The sequence below is a fragment of the Dioscorea cayenensis genome, chromosome 13, assembly GCF_009730915.1.
Source record: "Dioscorea cayenensis subsp. rotundata cultivar TDr96_F1 chromosome 13, TDr96_F1_v2_PseudoChromosome.rev07_lg8_w22 25.fasta, whole genome shotgun sequence".
Classification (NCBI taxonomy): domain Eukaryota; kingdom Viridiplantae; phylum Streptophyta; class Magnoliopsida; order Dioscoreales; family Dioscoreaceae; genus Dioscorea; species Dioscorea cayenensis.
This window is the reverse complement of record NC_052483.1, coordinates 1,433,188-1,450,202: the sequence shown is the minus strand read 5'-3', so window position 1 is coordinate 1,450,202 and position 17,015 is coordinate 1,433,188. Positions and strand designations below refer to the sequence as shown.

The window sequence follows — 17,015 nt, the reverse complement described above, 5'->3', positions numbered from 1 at the left end:
GCCGGTAATAAAGCTTAAAGTGCTATCGCTTGATACTGAGTCCGCTTGGTATTTTTAGTGAGATCAGCATGTAAAGTCTTTGCAGGGAAAGACTTTTGCATGCAAATTACTTTTACCCGCAAAAATAACATTACAACGCTTTGGTTATCCCAATCAAAATCAGAATACTTTTGCATGCAAAACTTAATTCCCACGCTTTGGTATGAACTTGTTTTCAATGTAAAAATTAGGTTTATTCTCATTTTTGCCCTTTAGTTGTTATAGTTACTAAATTTGGGTTTTTTTATTCAACTCTAATAATATTATTAACTTATTCCAAATAATAATTAACCTATTCTTCATAAATTGTGGGAAATCAAATGGTTCTACTTAATATTTATTTAAGTAGAACCATTTCGATTATCTACACTAATTCACATTATCAAAGTAGTTTTTATTATCTACATCATATCTATTACTCAAGATTTTCTATTACAACAACATAAATCTTAGAAAAAGAAAAAGAAGATATATATGAAGTTCAATAAACCAATTTTCAAAAAGAATGTATGAAATTCGAAGTAAATCCCTAAAATGTCGATGAATTACATTGAATTTTCATCAACTTTGTAAATATCAAAAGGCATCTTTTTCATTTACATAAATTTTACCAAGTTAACAAAAATTAGCAAAAATATGGAATTTATGAACATAAGAAAAAGGTTTGCACCCTATTATATCTACAATAAAAATCCCATAAAAATAAAAATATATGTTATGCAAAAACATAATAAAAAGAGACAAGAAATAATATTGTTAAACTAAGGAATTAATATTTTGATTTGAATGCTTCTACTTAATATTTATTTATATATCTCATATATTTTAAAAACTTTGATTCACTACAACATCGTAAACAATTTTTTTCGTGGAATTAAAAACAACCGTGGACAAATAAAAACATATATGTCTCAAGTTCTTATCTTATCATGTTGGATTATTATTTCAACATAGATTTGATTTAATCAAAATAAAAATTCTCCAATAAAAATTTTATCTAAACAAATATGAAATTTATTTATCTTTGATCCATTTAAAATATGAATTTTACACCAAGAAAAATTTAACAAAAATTTAACACAAAATAATCTAACAAACTTGAGAAAATATTACCGTGATTTCTCCGATCTCGTAAGAAGCGACAACCTCCTACCGAATTGGAAATATGATCGTGTTAGGTTTTTTTCAAAGAAAAACAAAACGAAAGAGTTTTATGTATTAAAGGGTAGTTTTGGTCACTGACAATTACCAAACTTTCCCATCCAACGGTGTAAACACTTTCACACCACCCCCACTGTGAATCACTTTCCCTAGTCAAGTGAAAAGTGATTACAAGGAGACCATATTATTTTTAAGAACCAAACGCTTGAAATAGATTCAACTCTCTTACTTTGCAGGGAAAGTAACAACTTTATATCATACCAAACGGGCCCTTGGATTAGTTATTTATGGAGGTGATGTTAGTTTGGTGGTGAAGGTGAATTTGAATAAAGTAGATTAAATAGATAAAATCCATTAACTTAAATCCATTTAAATAAATAAAAATACATTAAATTTAAATAAATAAAATAAAATTTAAATGAAATATTAAAAATTATGAAATATAAAAAGAATTTTGAAAAAGAGGTAATCTTACCACTTATTTTACATGGTGATTTAACCCATAACTTACATCAAACCAAATACTTCAAAAGTAAATACATCATTTTTATTTACAGGTAACCAAATAACTATGATGTAAGTTAAAATACAATAATTTTAATTACATGTAATTTGACTTACACTGTAATTTGAAATACGGACAACTAAACAACTTCAAGATATAAAAATTGCCACAAGCTCTCTCTATATATCTTTTTATATATGTAGTGGGTGCTTGGTCTCTTTTCATCATGACTTTGCGCTTAATAATATATAAAGCTTTATCACCATATACATTCATGGGAATATATATACATAATTACCTTCCTCTCCATTGGAAAGAGGATCAACTTTGAAGATTCCATAATAGATGAAATAATTTCATAAATACATATACACATTCTAGAAAATGGATGAAACAATCTGATAAAGACAGACATTCTAGACAATGGATGAAATAATTCCATAAACACATACAATAAGTCGATAAAAGATGAAACTAAACTATATATTAGACCCGCTCCATGGTTAGGCTGTGACCAAATTCGGGCAGGACCTCATTTATAAAAACTAAATTTTAAATTTGCTCAAACCTGGCCAGGCCTAAAATTTTGGGCTCTAAGTCTTACTGATCATGGGTCCAAATTTAATGACTTTTATCAAGGCTCTCGCCTAAGCTCCCTACTAAATAGTTTTTTTCATCAAATTATATATAAATTATAAAAAATTTAATAATAATATTAATATACAAATATGACCAAATATTATACTACAAAAACACTTATACTCAAATGCAAATATCTATTCAATTACAATAACTAAAATTTAAAACCATTATAATCAATGGTAATCAACAATAAATATATATTATATAAGTATATAGAAAAACTAATTAATAAATAATCAACGTAATTCAAAACTATTATATATAAAAAGTATATACACACAAAATTAATTAATAAATATATTTTTATAATTCGTGTCGCACGACTTTTTAACAACGAAAACCAAAACCCTATCCCATTTTTAAAACGAGCTGTATCCAAGGTCCCGAACATTGCTTTTATATATTTTGGTCCAAAACCCTCCCATTTTTTTCGAATCGGCTTTGCGTGTTTCAGGGCGTAGTCCGCCTTTGATAGGCTCTCACTACATACGTATCATGGACCAACATTGGGATGGGTAAACCCATTGAAGACATACTATGTACTAAACTAAGCCCAAACTAAATGTCCATGTTCCAAGTCTGAGAGAAGTAAGCCCATAGGGTGAAAATGCCCAATCAAAGTCTTTCACGATATATATATATATATATATATATATATATATAACAGAAAAATAAATTATGAAAATATATTAAAGTGCAGACAAAAATTTCATAAAAAGTTTAAATAATTATTCCAAATTAAATAAAGCCATATATAAAAGATTAATAAGAAAATGAATAGACACTATTTAAAACTTTTTCAATAAATAAAAAAACAATTATCCAAATAATAAGTTCACAACATTCATATTTAAAAGTGGAAATTGCCAAAAAAACCCTACAACTTTGCCAAATTGCCAAACAAACCCCCATAGTTTCGGAATACCCAAAAACCCCTTCCTTTTCAACTCCATGATTTTTGAAACCCCAAAGTACGTAACGGCATTAAACGGAGTGTATTTAAAAATTTTATGGATCTAAAAATGCCCTCTGCACTGAAGTCGTGATCGCACCCATTTCGCGTGTGAGAGGAAGTGGGTGGGTTTTTTTCTTAGGCATTACACATGCTTGTCTTCTCTCAACTCGCGACTCAAACTCAACTCAGGCCTCCAGCTCTTCTTCTTCCCAATCCCAAGACTCTTCCCTTTCCACCTAGGGCCTCAAGAAGAAGTCCCGCAAGTATTCTGAGATTTCATCACTTTGCGCCTAAGGTATTCATTATGGTTTTTTTGTTAACTATTCTCATACGTAAGAGACATTTTTTTCTGTTTTGGTTTGTGATTTTGTTTTTTTGTTGGAAGACATCAAGCTTTCGTGGGGATTAATCGACCGGGTTTTGTTAGTCTCGCAGGGAGATGTCTCTGCTTAGGGTTTTTTTGTTTTTGTTTTTACATTTTTCGCTCTATGTATACGATCGAAAATGGTTTTTCCCGATTGTTGTGCTTTTGTGTAATGTTTATAATCTACGCTACTCCTTTCGCTGATATGGTTGCAGCTTGTAAAATGAGGTCTCCGCTTAAACAACGAGCTTTACCGCTTAGTTAGTTCGCCTCGCTTAATTATTTGTATCTCTCGCTTAATAGTATACGCCATCGCTTAAAAAAATGATATCGCTGTTTAAGAACCGAAAGTGTTTACCGCTTAACAAATTACATTTCCGCTAACAATGTGTCATATTGTCGCAGTCTTGTGATTACGGGCGGTCAATCTAGTTAACGGGCGATGCTACTCGACACCCCAGAGTGGAGACCGCTGGGTCGAATTGAAAGTTCACATGATCCCTCGACATCGGGAGATCATCCGAAGGACACCGCTCACAAAGATTTATCGAGTTGGAAGTCAGATACCAAGAGCGGGCCCTTCTGACTCTCTCGCAGTAGATACGATAACCGCACTCAATAAATTCAGGATCGGGAAAGCATGCCGACTTTCAGCCCTCAAGATGTGGCAATCGTTTTCGCCTCGCTAGCGATGGGGAGGCAATGTGTTTCGTAAGAAGAAAACACGGCCACTTTCAAGAGAGGTATTTATCGAAGACGACGAGAGACACGTAGACTCCATCAGAGCACTCTTCAAAGAACTCGCTGGACGAGGGGTAGAAGAGGAGAATTTTGCCAAACCATCGATGGTGTACCTCCCGGTACAATCCTCTTCCCAAATACCTCCCCGCCTTTGCTCCTAATCGGATCGCTGATTACGTCGACGATCTACCCGAATGGGGCGCCACGCATGGGCGCAAGCGACGCACAAGCGGCTTGCATGGAGGACATACCACAAGCCGCTACCCGAGTGCAATCTAGATGCGCTGGGAAGAAGACCAACACCGGTATGTTAAGGGTCTGCACTCGTAGCGCTTAACATCCGGGTTTTACGAGATCGACCGAACCGAAAGAAAGTCCGCTTTCGCGAAGATCCCAAGGATGCCGTGCTACGGTGAAAAATACTTACCTGAAGCAAGCTGTACTTTATAGAGACGAGTTTGTCATCTCTCGAAGGAAAAAGAGGTAATAATTCAAAAAAATATTTTTGTTTAACTCGTAGACGCTAACGCTTAACCATATCATTTACCGCTTAACTTTATTCATCTATCGCTTAACATTATAACTTACCGCTTAACTTTGTTCAACTACCGCTTAAACTTTTTAGTTTAATGTTTAATTTGTTTGTTTCATCGCTTAACACAATAGGTTATAACGCTTTAAATATACGAGTTACATGTGTAAATATAGTTTTTAATTGTTTAAACTAAATAATTTCGCTAAGATTGTTTGCTTTTACACATGCTAGTTTCCGAAATGGTTCCTGCGACGTCGATGAAGAAGTATTTGTTCGGCCAACCGCTCTGGCCTGGATGCTATTGCTCCCGAACCGCTGGCTCAAAGGCAAGATGAGAGGGCAACCTCTTCCTGCGCTACCGGACGCCGCTCTCCCCGCCTGTGCCAAAACGCATCTCGCCGAGGCCGAGAAGCCCTCCCCACCCCGCCCGACCGCGGCTTTCCCCGACCGCGTCACCGAACGCGGCGCCTCGCCAGCACTAGGCGAGGATGTCACCGCAACTCTCATGCAGCTCGCTGATTTTGATGACCGAAGTTCCCTCGCTTGTCGCCGGGTGGAGGCATCGAAGGCCGGTCACACCACAATCGATCGCGCCTTTCCCTTCAAACAAATGAAGCACCCGGACTCGATACGCTGCCGGAGTTCGACGACGAGGACATCATCGGGTGGCCCCTTCAAAGACGGCCTCATTCAAGAAGCTTGCAAAAAAAGAGGAAAACAATAACGCCTCCGTCTCCACCCGCGTCTACCGACGATGAAATAATAGCAAAGACCATCGGCAGCAGCATCCATCGGGCGGCCGATGTTGTTAACGCTGATGACATGCCCATCACGCGGAGGAGATCAAGATGGCGCCGAGTTTGCCGCGGTGGAAAAGATCGTCGACTCGCTGTTGACGACATCATGCATACGGTGGAACCCGGCACCGACAAACATGCGGCATCAAAGATGGACACAATCCATGAAGAAGAACAACCGCACAACGCCAGTGTCTCCCATCGATGCCGCCGCTGCGGAACTCACTTGTTGAGAAGGTCGCTGAGTCTATCCTCAACGAAGTGGAATTCACTTGGAACTAACGGCCGACCGCGCCGCATCGAAGGCGCATACAATCCCACAAGAACAAGAAGCATGTAAGGAAGTGTCTCCCTGCTGATGCCGCCGTCCGTGCCCCCATTAAAGGAAGCCAATAAAAAGTAGAAGAACTTCGAAAGTCTTCATTCAAGAAAAAAATACGCCGCTAATCGCTACTCAATAAGTACGAGCAGTGAGTTGATAAGGATCTTCCTCAACCGCCCTCTATGGACAAGTAAGTTTGAAGTTTTTTTATGATATTGTTTAAACTGCTTTTAGTTACCATTTAAGTAGGAGCGTTAACGCTTAAAAATTTACGTATAACATTTAACTTATAAGTGATACCCTTTTAAATATTACCGCTACTGCTTAAAACATTCAATATAGAATTTAAAGTTTATACTTTAACGCTTAATTTTTATACTTACAACATTGTTTACATGTCTTTGTTCCGCTCAACCACAAAGACCGTCGCGGTGGAAGAAACGACTGCCAAGACCACACCCGGGCCAATCTATTCGACCGCCGAGGGAAGGAGATGGTCACTGCATTTACGTGATGGACGATTCGTATGTATCTTGCAAAAAGACGATGAGCCGAGTGCCATATCGCTATAAGAGGCGCGCCCATCACACGGCCACTGGCCTTGTTCATGTCAAAGCAGTGCGACGACGCATACGAATCCATCGATGGCTATGATTGAGATGCCGCACGCAACTTGCATGAAGTGGACATCGCCATCCTCCCGATAATTATGAGTGGCCACTTCCATGTCGCCGCCCTCGACAATGAAAAACAAGAATACGTGCATTATTCTTCATGCCAAAGCGTAAGAATACGATAAAAAAACGCCGCTTAGAAATGGTAAGTGCTTTAATAATTTGTGTTTGTGTAATAGTGTTCGTAAATAATCGGCATTCTAATACGAACTTGTATATCTCGACAAACGGAACCTATTCGACCTCAGACGACATGGAGTTGGGCGAGTCGGCGATCGCAGTACCCGCTTGTTCACGACAATCGAAGCCCCACTGACGTAAAAAAAGGAAGTGTCGATCGCAGCTGCCTATGTCATGCGGTTTATCGAGCAGCTATCACGCCGTGAGAAGCTACTGGGCACCGCAGATCGACGTCCCCTTATCTCGCGACAAGGTATGTTTCCCGTGATACTTAGGGAGGGAGGGCACCCAGCATCACACCAGTAGGGGAGTCTTCGCAAGCGGTTCTTAGTCATTCTTTCTATATTTGTATACACGATTCTTTCTTTAATAATCCGTATTCATTGTTTAACATACACTTTCAGTGTTTAAGCATATAGTTCATTGTGTAAATATCAATGTAATTAGCTTTAAACTCCGCTTTTCATCGGTAAAACGAACCGTAGGGGAGTGTACGCAAGCTGGGTCATAGTCATCAGATAGGTGTAATAGTTTCAAATGTAAACCAGCTTTTAAATTCAATTCATTTTTTTCCAAGAACATGACAAATTTTGTCAATGTAAATGTACATGTATCTAAATTCAATTAAATTCATTCTGCTTTCGCTTTGAGGTTCTCGTTTTGTTGGATGATATTGTAGTCCGCAGGTACATTATCGGGTAGGGTTCTGCTTTCATTTTCATTTTCATTATCGGCTAATATCAACATTCATTTTAACTCAGATAATGATAACTTTTCGCCCTTTAACTTTCGCTTTTCTCTGCTTAAGTTTAGGTTTCTCTCGCTTAAATTTAATATTTTTCTCGCTTTAAAAATATCCTTATTATTTAATAATATCAATGTAATTACAACAAAAAAATATACTTAATATTTTTCTCGCTTAAAAATATCCTTATTACTTAATAATCTCTTTATAGAGTGTAATGTAATGTTCCGATTTTTTTATGTGCGACGGGAGTGGAAACGCTGGGGAACCGAGCGGTATTAATTACGCTTGGGGAACCGCTAGCACCATCCCGCTAGTACATTTTAAGCGGATACAAATTTATTTTTAAACGATAAAAAAATAATAGCTAAACAGAGAATAAAAATATTTAAAACGTAAGAGATATATTTAAATATAAAGTTCAATATTTAAACAATAATAAGAAGTATATACACAATGCCTAGTTTCAGCAATGTATTCATTCCACGATCCGCGATCACGACTCAAACGCGGGCAATGGCTACAACGCAACTTCGCGGACCTCTGACGCTCACGACTCGATCCTCTTTCGCTCTAGGACACCCGAGTCGCCTTCTCGTCACAAAGGGTCGCAAACGCAGTCAGCGATTTTTCATCCATCGGCCTCGTCATCGTCCCTAGATGGGGAATATAGCTTCCTTTATACGCCATTTTTGAAGTCGAAGCTTCCTTCCACAAATCACCCTGTTTCTCGCTCTTCAAGAATTTGAAGTCAAAAATTCCTTTTGATTGCAAAATTCCTAAGTGCGCTCTCGAAATGTTCAACGCCTTCAAAAACATTGTCCAATATCCAACGACAACACTTCACCTTGATCGGATGAGGAAGGAAGGCACGCCACACCCTCAGCTCGCCATGATGTGGGAAATGTAAGCCGCCAGATTCTCAATTCCCTCGCCAACACTTTAGTTTAAAACGAACACGATCAATATTTAAACAGAGACACAAAAATATTTAAACGATAAACATAAATCTTAAACGTTAAAACAAAAAAAGTTAAATAATAAGTTAATAAGTTAATCGGAGACAATAGTGTTTAAATGGAAACTTGATAAATGTAAACAAATGACAGTGGATAATAAACAATAATTAACTTCTACAACTATATAAACATAAACGAGAAGAAACTTACAACGAGAAGAACTCGCTTTTCGAGAGGATACGATGCCACATCATCCGTCCCTCAACAACAAGATCAACAATGTAACATTTGAAGATGGAGCGCACGCGACACATGCTACCGAAGTCAACCTCGCTTTTATATGAGACATACTGCTTTTATGTCCATCGGGTGTGATAAACTTCACCCGACACTGGGAAATATCGAGACCCCATCGCCACATATTTCAGCCTAACACCGATTCCCAAGAAGTCGCCGTGAACATTAGCACTGCCCCTCCCCTCGTCAGATCTAAAGCAATAGCACAAAAAAACTCTCCATAATTTAATCCAAGAGCTAAAATTGAATACACCAAATGAGAAGAAGAAAAAGAAGAACGAAGAAGAAGAAGAAGAAGAAGAACAAGAACAAGAACAAGAAGAACAAGATATGAGCCTTCTAAACTTTGTTTGAGAAAAAGCAAGCGTGAGGCAAAAAAAATCGAAAAAAACTATGCATAAAGAAAAGTTATGATCGACGCTATTTTTTTCCCACCTTTGCAAGGGCAAAAAAAGGAATTTCATATCATGGACCCACTTCAACTTCATCATGGGGGTTAAAAAGGAATGTAAAATATAACTGAGGGTCAGTCCGAGGGTGCAAAAAGTTGAGGGGGTTTTTGGGAAGTTTTTGAAAATTACGAGGGTGAAATAAAGTAATTTTTCCCTATTTAAAAATATAAAGCAAGACAGGGTGGGGCAACGTTAGATTATATCTTCGATATAAACCGAGATATGCAAATTGGAAAACTATGCGGCATACGCTTCATGGTCCAATCTTGGGATGGGTCGGGCCACCAGAGGAACACTACGTTCTAAAGTGAGCCCAAACTCAACGTCCAAATTCAAAGTCTCAGGAGTAAGCCCATCAGGCAAGGCCCAATCAAAACCATGCACCAAGCTGGCCAGCAAGAACGTGGTCATCCTCAGCCCAAGCCGCATTCCGAGGCATATCCGGCGGCCGGTGCCGAACGGGATCAGCTCGAAGTGGCTCCCCTTCACATCCACGTCAGCGTGCTTTTGCGCCGGGAGGAACCGGCTATGGTCAAACTCAAGTGGTCGAGACCAAACATCCGGGTCTCTACATATGGTCCATGTGTTGACTAGAAGGGTGGCAGCTTTGGGGATGTGATAGCCAGCCACTTCGCATGCCTCTGAGGCTGTGTGTGGGATTAAGAGTGGGACAGGTGGGTGGAGCCGGAACGTCTCTTTGATGATGGCTTGCAAGACTGGAATGTTATTCAGGTCAAGCTCTGACACGAGCCGAGACCGACCAACAATAGAATCTAACTCTTTCTGGGCGGCGGCGAGGATGTCCGGGTGCCGGATAAGCTCCACTAGCGCCCACTCCACCGTGCTTGACGTCGTGTCTGTCCCTCCAGTGAACAAGTCTTGCAAAACCCATCCATTTAATTATTAAGTAATCGATTAGTAACCTATAATTAAATTGTTAATTTAAAGGATAAATAAACAGAACGTTAATTACCGTGAGCAAGGCTTTGATGTCAGTATCAGTGAGCTTGTTATCAGTTTCTTCATCTTTAGTATCAGCCTCCTTCAATGCTAAGAGCACACTAAGAAAAATCTTTTCCTTCAGCTTCACCTTCATTTGCAATCTTCGGCCTAGTCTTGTGCTCCTCTACGATTTTGGTTAAAGTATCATCATACCAACGGTGAAGCTTCTTCAGCTTAGACCCAAAGCCACGTAAATCCAAAGCTTTGACCCATGGGATGAAATCCTCAACGCTCAAAGCTGTGGCGAGCTTTAAGACCTCATCTAATACCTTCCTAAACTCTCCAACGTCTGGGCCATTGTCCTCTTCAAACACTCGTCTCCTGAACAGGGCTCTTGTTAAGGCGTTGGCTGCACAAGCATTCAACTCTTTCCCAACTTCCACACCGACACTAACACTAGTATCCTTTGCTTGCACGAACTTACGAGCCAGCATCGCCACCTCCTCCTCTCTGACTTGGCGCAGGTCGTCAAGAGCTTTAGTGGAGAAGAGATGGGTATTGGACAAGCGGCGGATCATGCGCCAGCGAGGGCCGTAGGGAACGAACGCTGGTCCTTTGTGGTTGTAGGCCATGTGGTCACCGAAGGTGTTTGGTGGTCGGTTAGAAAAGTTGGCGTCATGAGTGCGGAGGAACTGTGAGGCAACATCGGCAGAGTTGGCGATAACGAAGGTGACCGAGCCCAACTTGAGTCTATAGAGAGGGCCATAGATTTTGGATAGGTCGTGCAGTGTTTCATGTGGTTTGGATCCGAGTTGAAGAAGGTTGCCGACGATTGGCCACCCTGTTGGGCCTGGTGGTAGTGGAGCTTTGTTGGTTTTTTTCTTTTTGTTAGAAATGAAGATGAAGATGATGGTGAAGATAGAGGAAATGAGAAGTGTTGCAAGGATGAGAAGAAGAGAAGCCATGCTTATTGTGTTTCTCTGGCAAACGTCTAGTTTATATATATATATATATATAGCAAGGTTGTCCGGCCCGGCCCAGCAAGATCAACCGGAAAAATTAGGAACCGACCATGTGGCCAGCTCTGGTATACCCATTGACCCGGGTATTAAAAAACCCAGTGTTAATCCGATGACCTGGGTGGTTCAACCGGGAACCGGTTGACCCGGCCCGGACAACTATATATCCGGGCTATGATGAGTCTACAAAAAGGGCTCGAGTCCTCAATCAGAAATTTTTCTCCTTTATTTTTATCATTCTATGGCTGCACAAAGTGCAGCGAGGTTCCTACCACTCAAATGGTCTACAAAAAATTTTTAAAAAAAATTAAATATTTATTTTCCAACACGTGTTCTCTGAAAAAACTTGTCTCCTTGCAAAACACATTTCATAAAGTTGTTTTTAGAAGGTGGATAAACAACCACGTCACTTCTTTATTTTCCACATATCGGTGTGTTTGGTTCGGAAGTAGTCCACCGAAGTGGTGGAAGTCTTGAAGTGCCACTTCCGGCTGAAGTGAAAGTTTCAGTTGAAGCGTTGGGTTCCATGTGTTTGGTTGAAAAGAGAAGTGTCAAATCACTAACTACTTTTTTGTTTAATTAGTGGAAGTTAAAATTTAGAAAATGATGGAAATGAACTTCACTCATCACTTCATCATGGGTGAGGTTACCATTTTTCGTGCTTGTTGGATTGAGCTTTATAATTATTTAAAAATTATAATTTTTAAAAAAATATTTTTTTATAAACAATAAAAAAATAATTAAATAATTAAAAACAATAACGATAAAAGATAAAAAAATAAAAGATAAAAATAAAATAAAAAAATATTTTTTTATAAACAATAAAAATAATTAATTAATTAAAAAAAGAAACAATAGCGTATAAAAAAATAAAAAAATAATAAAATAATAAAAATAAAAGATAAAAAAATGATAAAAACAATAAAAAGATAAAAAAAGGATAAAAAAATAAAAATAAAAATAAACCATAGGAAAAAAATAAAATAAATAAATGGGTGATTTTAATCACCAATGCAGCAAACCACATTACGAAAGTTGAAACATCAAGTCCCCACTTCGCCAAAAATTTTTCCAAGTCAAAGAGCTGAAGTGCAAGATTTTTGGGAGCTGCAGAATCTAGACTTGCCTCCACTTCAGATGAACCAAACAAGCGTAAGTATCACATCAACTCCCCACTTCAGCTACTTCGGGTCTCCACTGCACGAACCAAACACGCCCTAAGTAATGTCTTTGAAACTTCATATTCAAGGCCTTTTTCCAAAGTGATTTGTCACATCTTATTAATGCATTCTATGAAAATGCATGTTCAAGGCCCCCACATAAAGTAATTTGTTACCTCTTTTCCTCTTAACTTTATGGTGGAATGTTTGAAACGGCCTTGTTCAGACTTTTCTTTTGAGGGAAAAACAAAAGAAAAAAAAAAGAAAAATATTCTCATAATTATTTATATACTAATGCAAAAGGTGTAATTGAGCTGATCAGTTAATGTGATATTTTATATACTTATAATATTACTCACAGAGTATAATTCATAAGTTTTGTATCACAGTGATATGGTTTTTTTTCCTATAAAATACAAATGAATGATTATATTTGAGTCATGAACATTCTAATGATGATAATGATGATGAAAATAGATTTAATTAAAATAAAATAAGTAAAAATAGGACAAAGAAAAAAAAATTAAGGAACTCATCAATGTGTTTTACAATTTTTTTTTTTTTTTGAAATAAATGTGGATAAACCACAGATTTATTGAATAAAAAGAAACAGAGAGTACAAGATAAAATCTCTCACTAGAAGTGAGGAGAGGAACTAGAAATAACAGGAAAATAAAAGACAGGGAGAGAAGGAGCTAGGAAGGCGGAAGACACCGTCTGGTCCCTCAGGCCAATCCGAGCCATCAAAAGGAGCAACTACTCCTGCGCATGATCAGAGTTCGATTCTCCAACAGGGTTTGAGTCTCTAGCGCTGTAGAAATTAAGAGAGCGCTTGATTTTCAGTGAAGCTTCAGTAAGGACTGGTTGCTGACTATCTCCTGTAATTGAGAACCAAGAGAGAAGCATATTAGCAGTTTTAATAAAGATATAGTAAACCGGTAAAGCAGTCAGATGGAAAATACGAGTGTTTCGTTCAATCCAGATATTCCACAAGATTGCACGGGAAATAAGATCCCAGAGGGTTCGGTGTTGTGGGATAAGAGATGGAATCCAAGAAGTCCAAAGAGTGGGAATTGAAAGTGGAGAAAGGTTGAAACCAAGGATTTGTGAAAAGAAACCCCAGAGACGATTGGAGAAATCACATTCAAGAAAAAGATGGTTAACATTTTCTGAAGCTTTGTGACATAGAACACAGGTGTCTGTGGATGTTGCACCCTCTTTTGAAGAGATTTGTGAGAGTGAGGATTTTATCTTCCCCAGCGAGCCAGCAGAAAAGAGTTATTTTGCTAGGGCAGCAGGTTTTCCAGAATTGAGAATAAAGTGGACTACGCATTCCACCATCAATGAGGAATTTATAAAATGATTTGACAGTGAATTTTCCACTTTTTTCCAATGCCCAGGAATAGAAATCTTCCCGACTATGAGAAGCAATCTGGAATGATCTCTAAAAGATAGGATAACATGTCTGAGGGAGCAGAGTAAAAGAGAACCTCTGGACAATTAATAAGTTGGATGAATTGTCTAATATTTATCCAAGGAGATGTGCAATCCGAAAAAAGTGTTGGCCAGAGGTCTTTGAGCAATTGTCCATCATGCCAACGGTCAAACCAAAGAGATGTGTTTGAGCCATTTCTGATGATTTTGTGTATACAGGATCGGAAGGGAAGTAAAGTAGAGTTCACTCCTGCCCAAAAGAAAGATTTGTTTCTAGGTGGGTTGTGGAAAAGGATTCCATTTGGGCTACCAGTTGAGTAATTATAATGAATGATTTTAGCCCAACTACTATCGAGACTACAAGATAATTTCCACCACCACTTCCCCAAGTAAAAGCTTTTATTAAAATCCTCAAGGTTGAGGATTCCCCAACCTCCCATTTCACGAGGGTCTCGTGATTCTATTCCAGTGCAACCACCGATTCCTTCGAGCTTAGATCGGGACCTTTCCAAAGAAAATCTCTCTCGAATTTGATCAATATCTTTGATTACCCAGGGGAAGTTTGAAAACCGACATCCAATAAACTGGGACAGTTGAGAGCACAGAATTAATGAGAGTTAGGCGACCTCCAAGAGATAGGTAGTTTGTTTTCCAAGGACTGAGCCTAGATCGAACCATTCCAATGAGTTTTGCCCAATCAATACGCTCTTGGCCTTCTTCCGAAAGAGGAATCCCTAAATAAGTGATTGCAAACAGTCTGGAACAGCTTAAGAATTTCACGGAAGTGTGATGAGGTTGGAAACCATAGTGTGTAGAATACAAGCAGCTTTTCGAAAAGTTGATGGAAAAACCAGAAGACCCCTCAAAGAGATAAAGAATTAATTTGATGATTTGTAGATCTTCTTGTCCTCCAGCTGAGAATATTAAGAGGTCATCAGCATATTGCAAATGGCAGAAATTGATTAAATGTTCCAAAGAAACACCAACTAACACTTTAGATCTAAGAGCATGGGAGAACATGGCGCTTAGGACATCTGCAGCAAGGGCAACATGGCAGGTGATAGAGGGTCGCCTTGTCTCAGACCTCTTTTACATCTAATGTAACCTTGAGTGGAACCATTTATGATGAACTGAGTTTTGGCAGTACTAAGGATGGTATGAATCCAGGAAAGCCATCTAGATCCGAATCCTCTAGCAGCAAGGACGTCAAGAAGAAAGTTCCAATCTAAAGAATCGAAAGCTTTAGCGAAGTCCACTTTGAAGACATAACAGAGAATTTTCCGCTTTTGCAGATTGAAAATTACTTCCTGGGCGCCAATAATGTTATCTGCAATGCATCTTCCTTTAATAAAGCCAGATTGTGAATCGTCCACCAGATTACTTATCACAACGTTAAGCCGGGAAGCAAGGATTTTTGAGATAATTTTACAAGTGGAATTGATTAGACTTATGGGACGATAATTCAAAACATCCTCTGACTCATTATTTTTAGCAATGAGAGCAATGTGAATCCAATTTAGACGTTCAAAGTTAATGGTGCCCTCATAAAAGCCTTCACAAAGATTGACTAAGGAGTCCTGAAGAGTGGTCCAGTGTTTCTGAAAGAAGAAAATGGGAAAGCCGTCTGGACCAGGAGCTTTATCAGAGTTTAGGTCAAAAACAGCTTGTTTTATTTCTTCAAGAGTAAAGGGTGTTTCAAGCTGAGAGAGATCAACACTTTCCTTGTAATCAAAGAGATACTGCCAGTCGAATAAAAATCTGTTAGGGATAGAAGTGCCAAAGAGGGAATGGAAGTGATCATTGAAGATCCTACCAATTTGTTTGTTATCATCAAACCATTGTCCATTATGACAAATACGAGGAATATGATTTTTGTTTCTTCTTCCATTTGCAATTTGATGAAAAAATTTTGTATTAGAATCACCATCTCGAAGCCAAGTGATTCTAGATCTCTGTTTCCAGTAAATTTCTTCTTGATTTAAAATGGTGTAAAGCTCAGAATGAATTTGGGAGAGTCGGTTGGATTCATCCTCAGATAGAGATCTACTTTCACCAATGATGTCAAGGGAGCTTAATTCAGTGAGGAGGCAACTTTTTAAAAGCTTCGAGGCTCCAAAGGAATTTTTAGACCAAGATCGAAGATTGATTTTCAGGTGAGCGAGCTTTTTGGAAAAGATAAAGGCTCCGCAACCAGCAGGATTAATTTCCGTCCACCAATCATGAATTAAATTCGCTAATTGAGGATTGGTGTACCAGAATTTCTCAAATCGAAAGATTCGGGAACGTTGTTTATGATCTCCAAAGTCAAGACAAATAGGAGAGTGATCAGAACCAAATCAGGGGAGGACAAATTGAGTAGTTCTGGGATAGAGAGAAGACCAATTATGGGAGTATAGAAATCGGTCTAGGCGAATCCAGATTGGTTCAGATTGACCATTAGTCCAAGTAAATCTTCTCCCATTAATGGGTGGGTCAATAAGATCAAGGTCACTTAGGATAGATTGGGAAGTAGATATGTCTCTTGGGTTGAAAATTCCATTATTTTTGTCATCAAAATTGAATATAGTATTGAAGTCCCCGCAGATTACCCAAGGAGTAGAAATGAGATTTCGCAAGTGGCGAAGTTCATTCCAAAAATCGGGTCTGATGGATCTAGTATTTGGGCCGTAAACACTAGTGCAAATCCAGGAGTGGTTGTTTGTCTTGTGGAAAATCCAATGGAGATGGAAAAGGATCCTTTATGAAATAAAGTTCCATGGACAAGGGAGCTATCCCAAGCAATAATAATGCCACCAGCAGTACCTACCGCTGGCAAGTAATCAAAGGCATCAAAACGCTTGCCTCCAATCAATCTCCAGTAGGATCTATGGAGATCATGAATTTTTTATTCTTGAAAACAAACAATGTCTGCTTGAGAATTTAAAATGACATCATGAACTAAGTGGCATTTTGAAGGTTTGCCAAGACCTCTAACATTCCAGTTTAAAATTTTCATAAATAAACAAAATAGGTCTAGGTGTTTGATCTCGAAGGAGATCCAGGAGGATTAGAGTCATTGGAGGCTCTTTCCTTTTCAAGGGAACGAATTTTAT

At 38.4% G+C, this 17,015-nt stretch overlaps 1 protein-coding gene across 1 annotated transcript; it reads right to left on the bottom strand.

The window, feature by feature from the left end:
* Window positions 1-9,605: 9,605 nt before the first annotated feature.
* On the bottom strand, window positions 9,606-11,275 carry LOC120274926 (flavonoid 3'-monooxygenase CYP75B137-like). The gene is given in 3 exon segments (XM_039281464.1): window positions 9,606-10,244; window positions 10,339-10,437; window positions 10,439-11,275. Coding segments are annotated over 3 exon segments (1,575 nt in total).
* Between the last annotated feature and the right edge of the window lie 5,740 nt (window positions 11,276-17,015).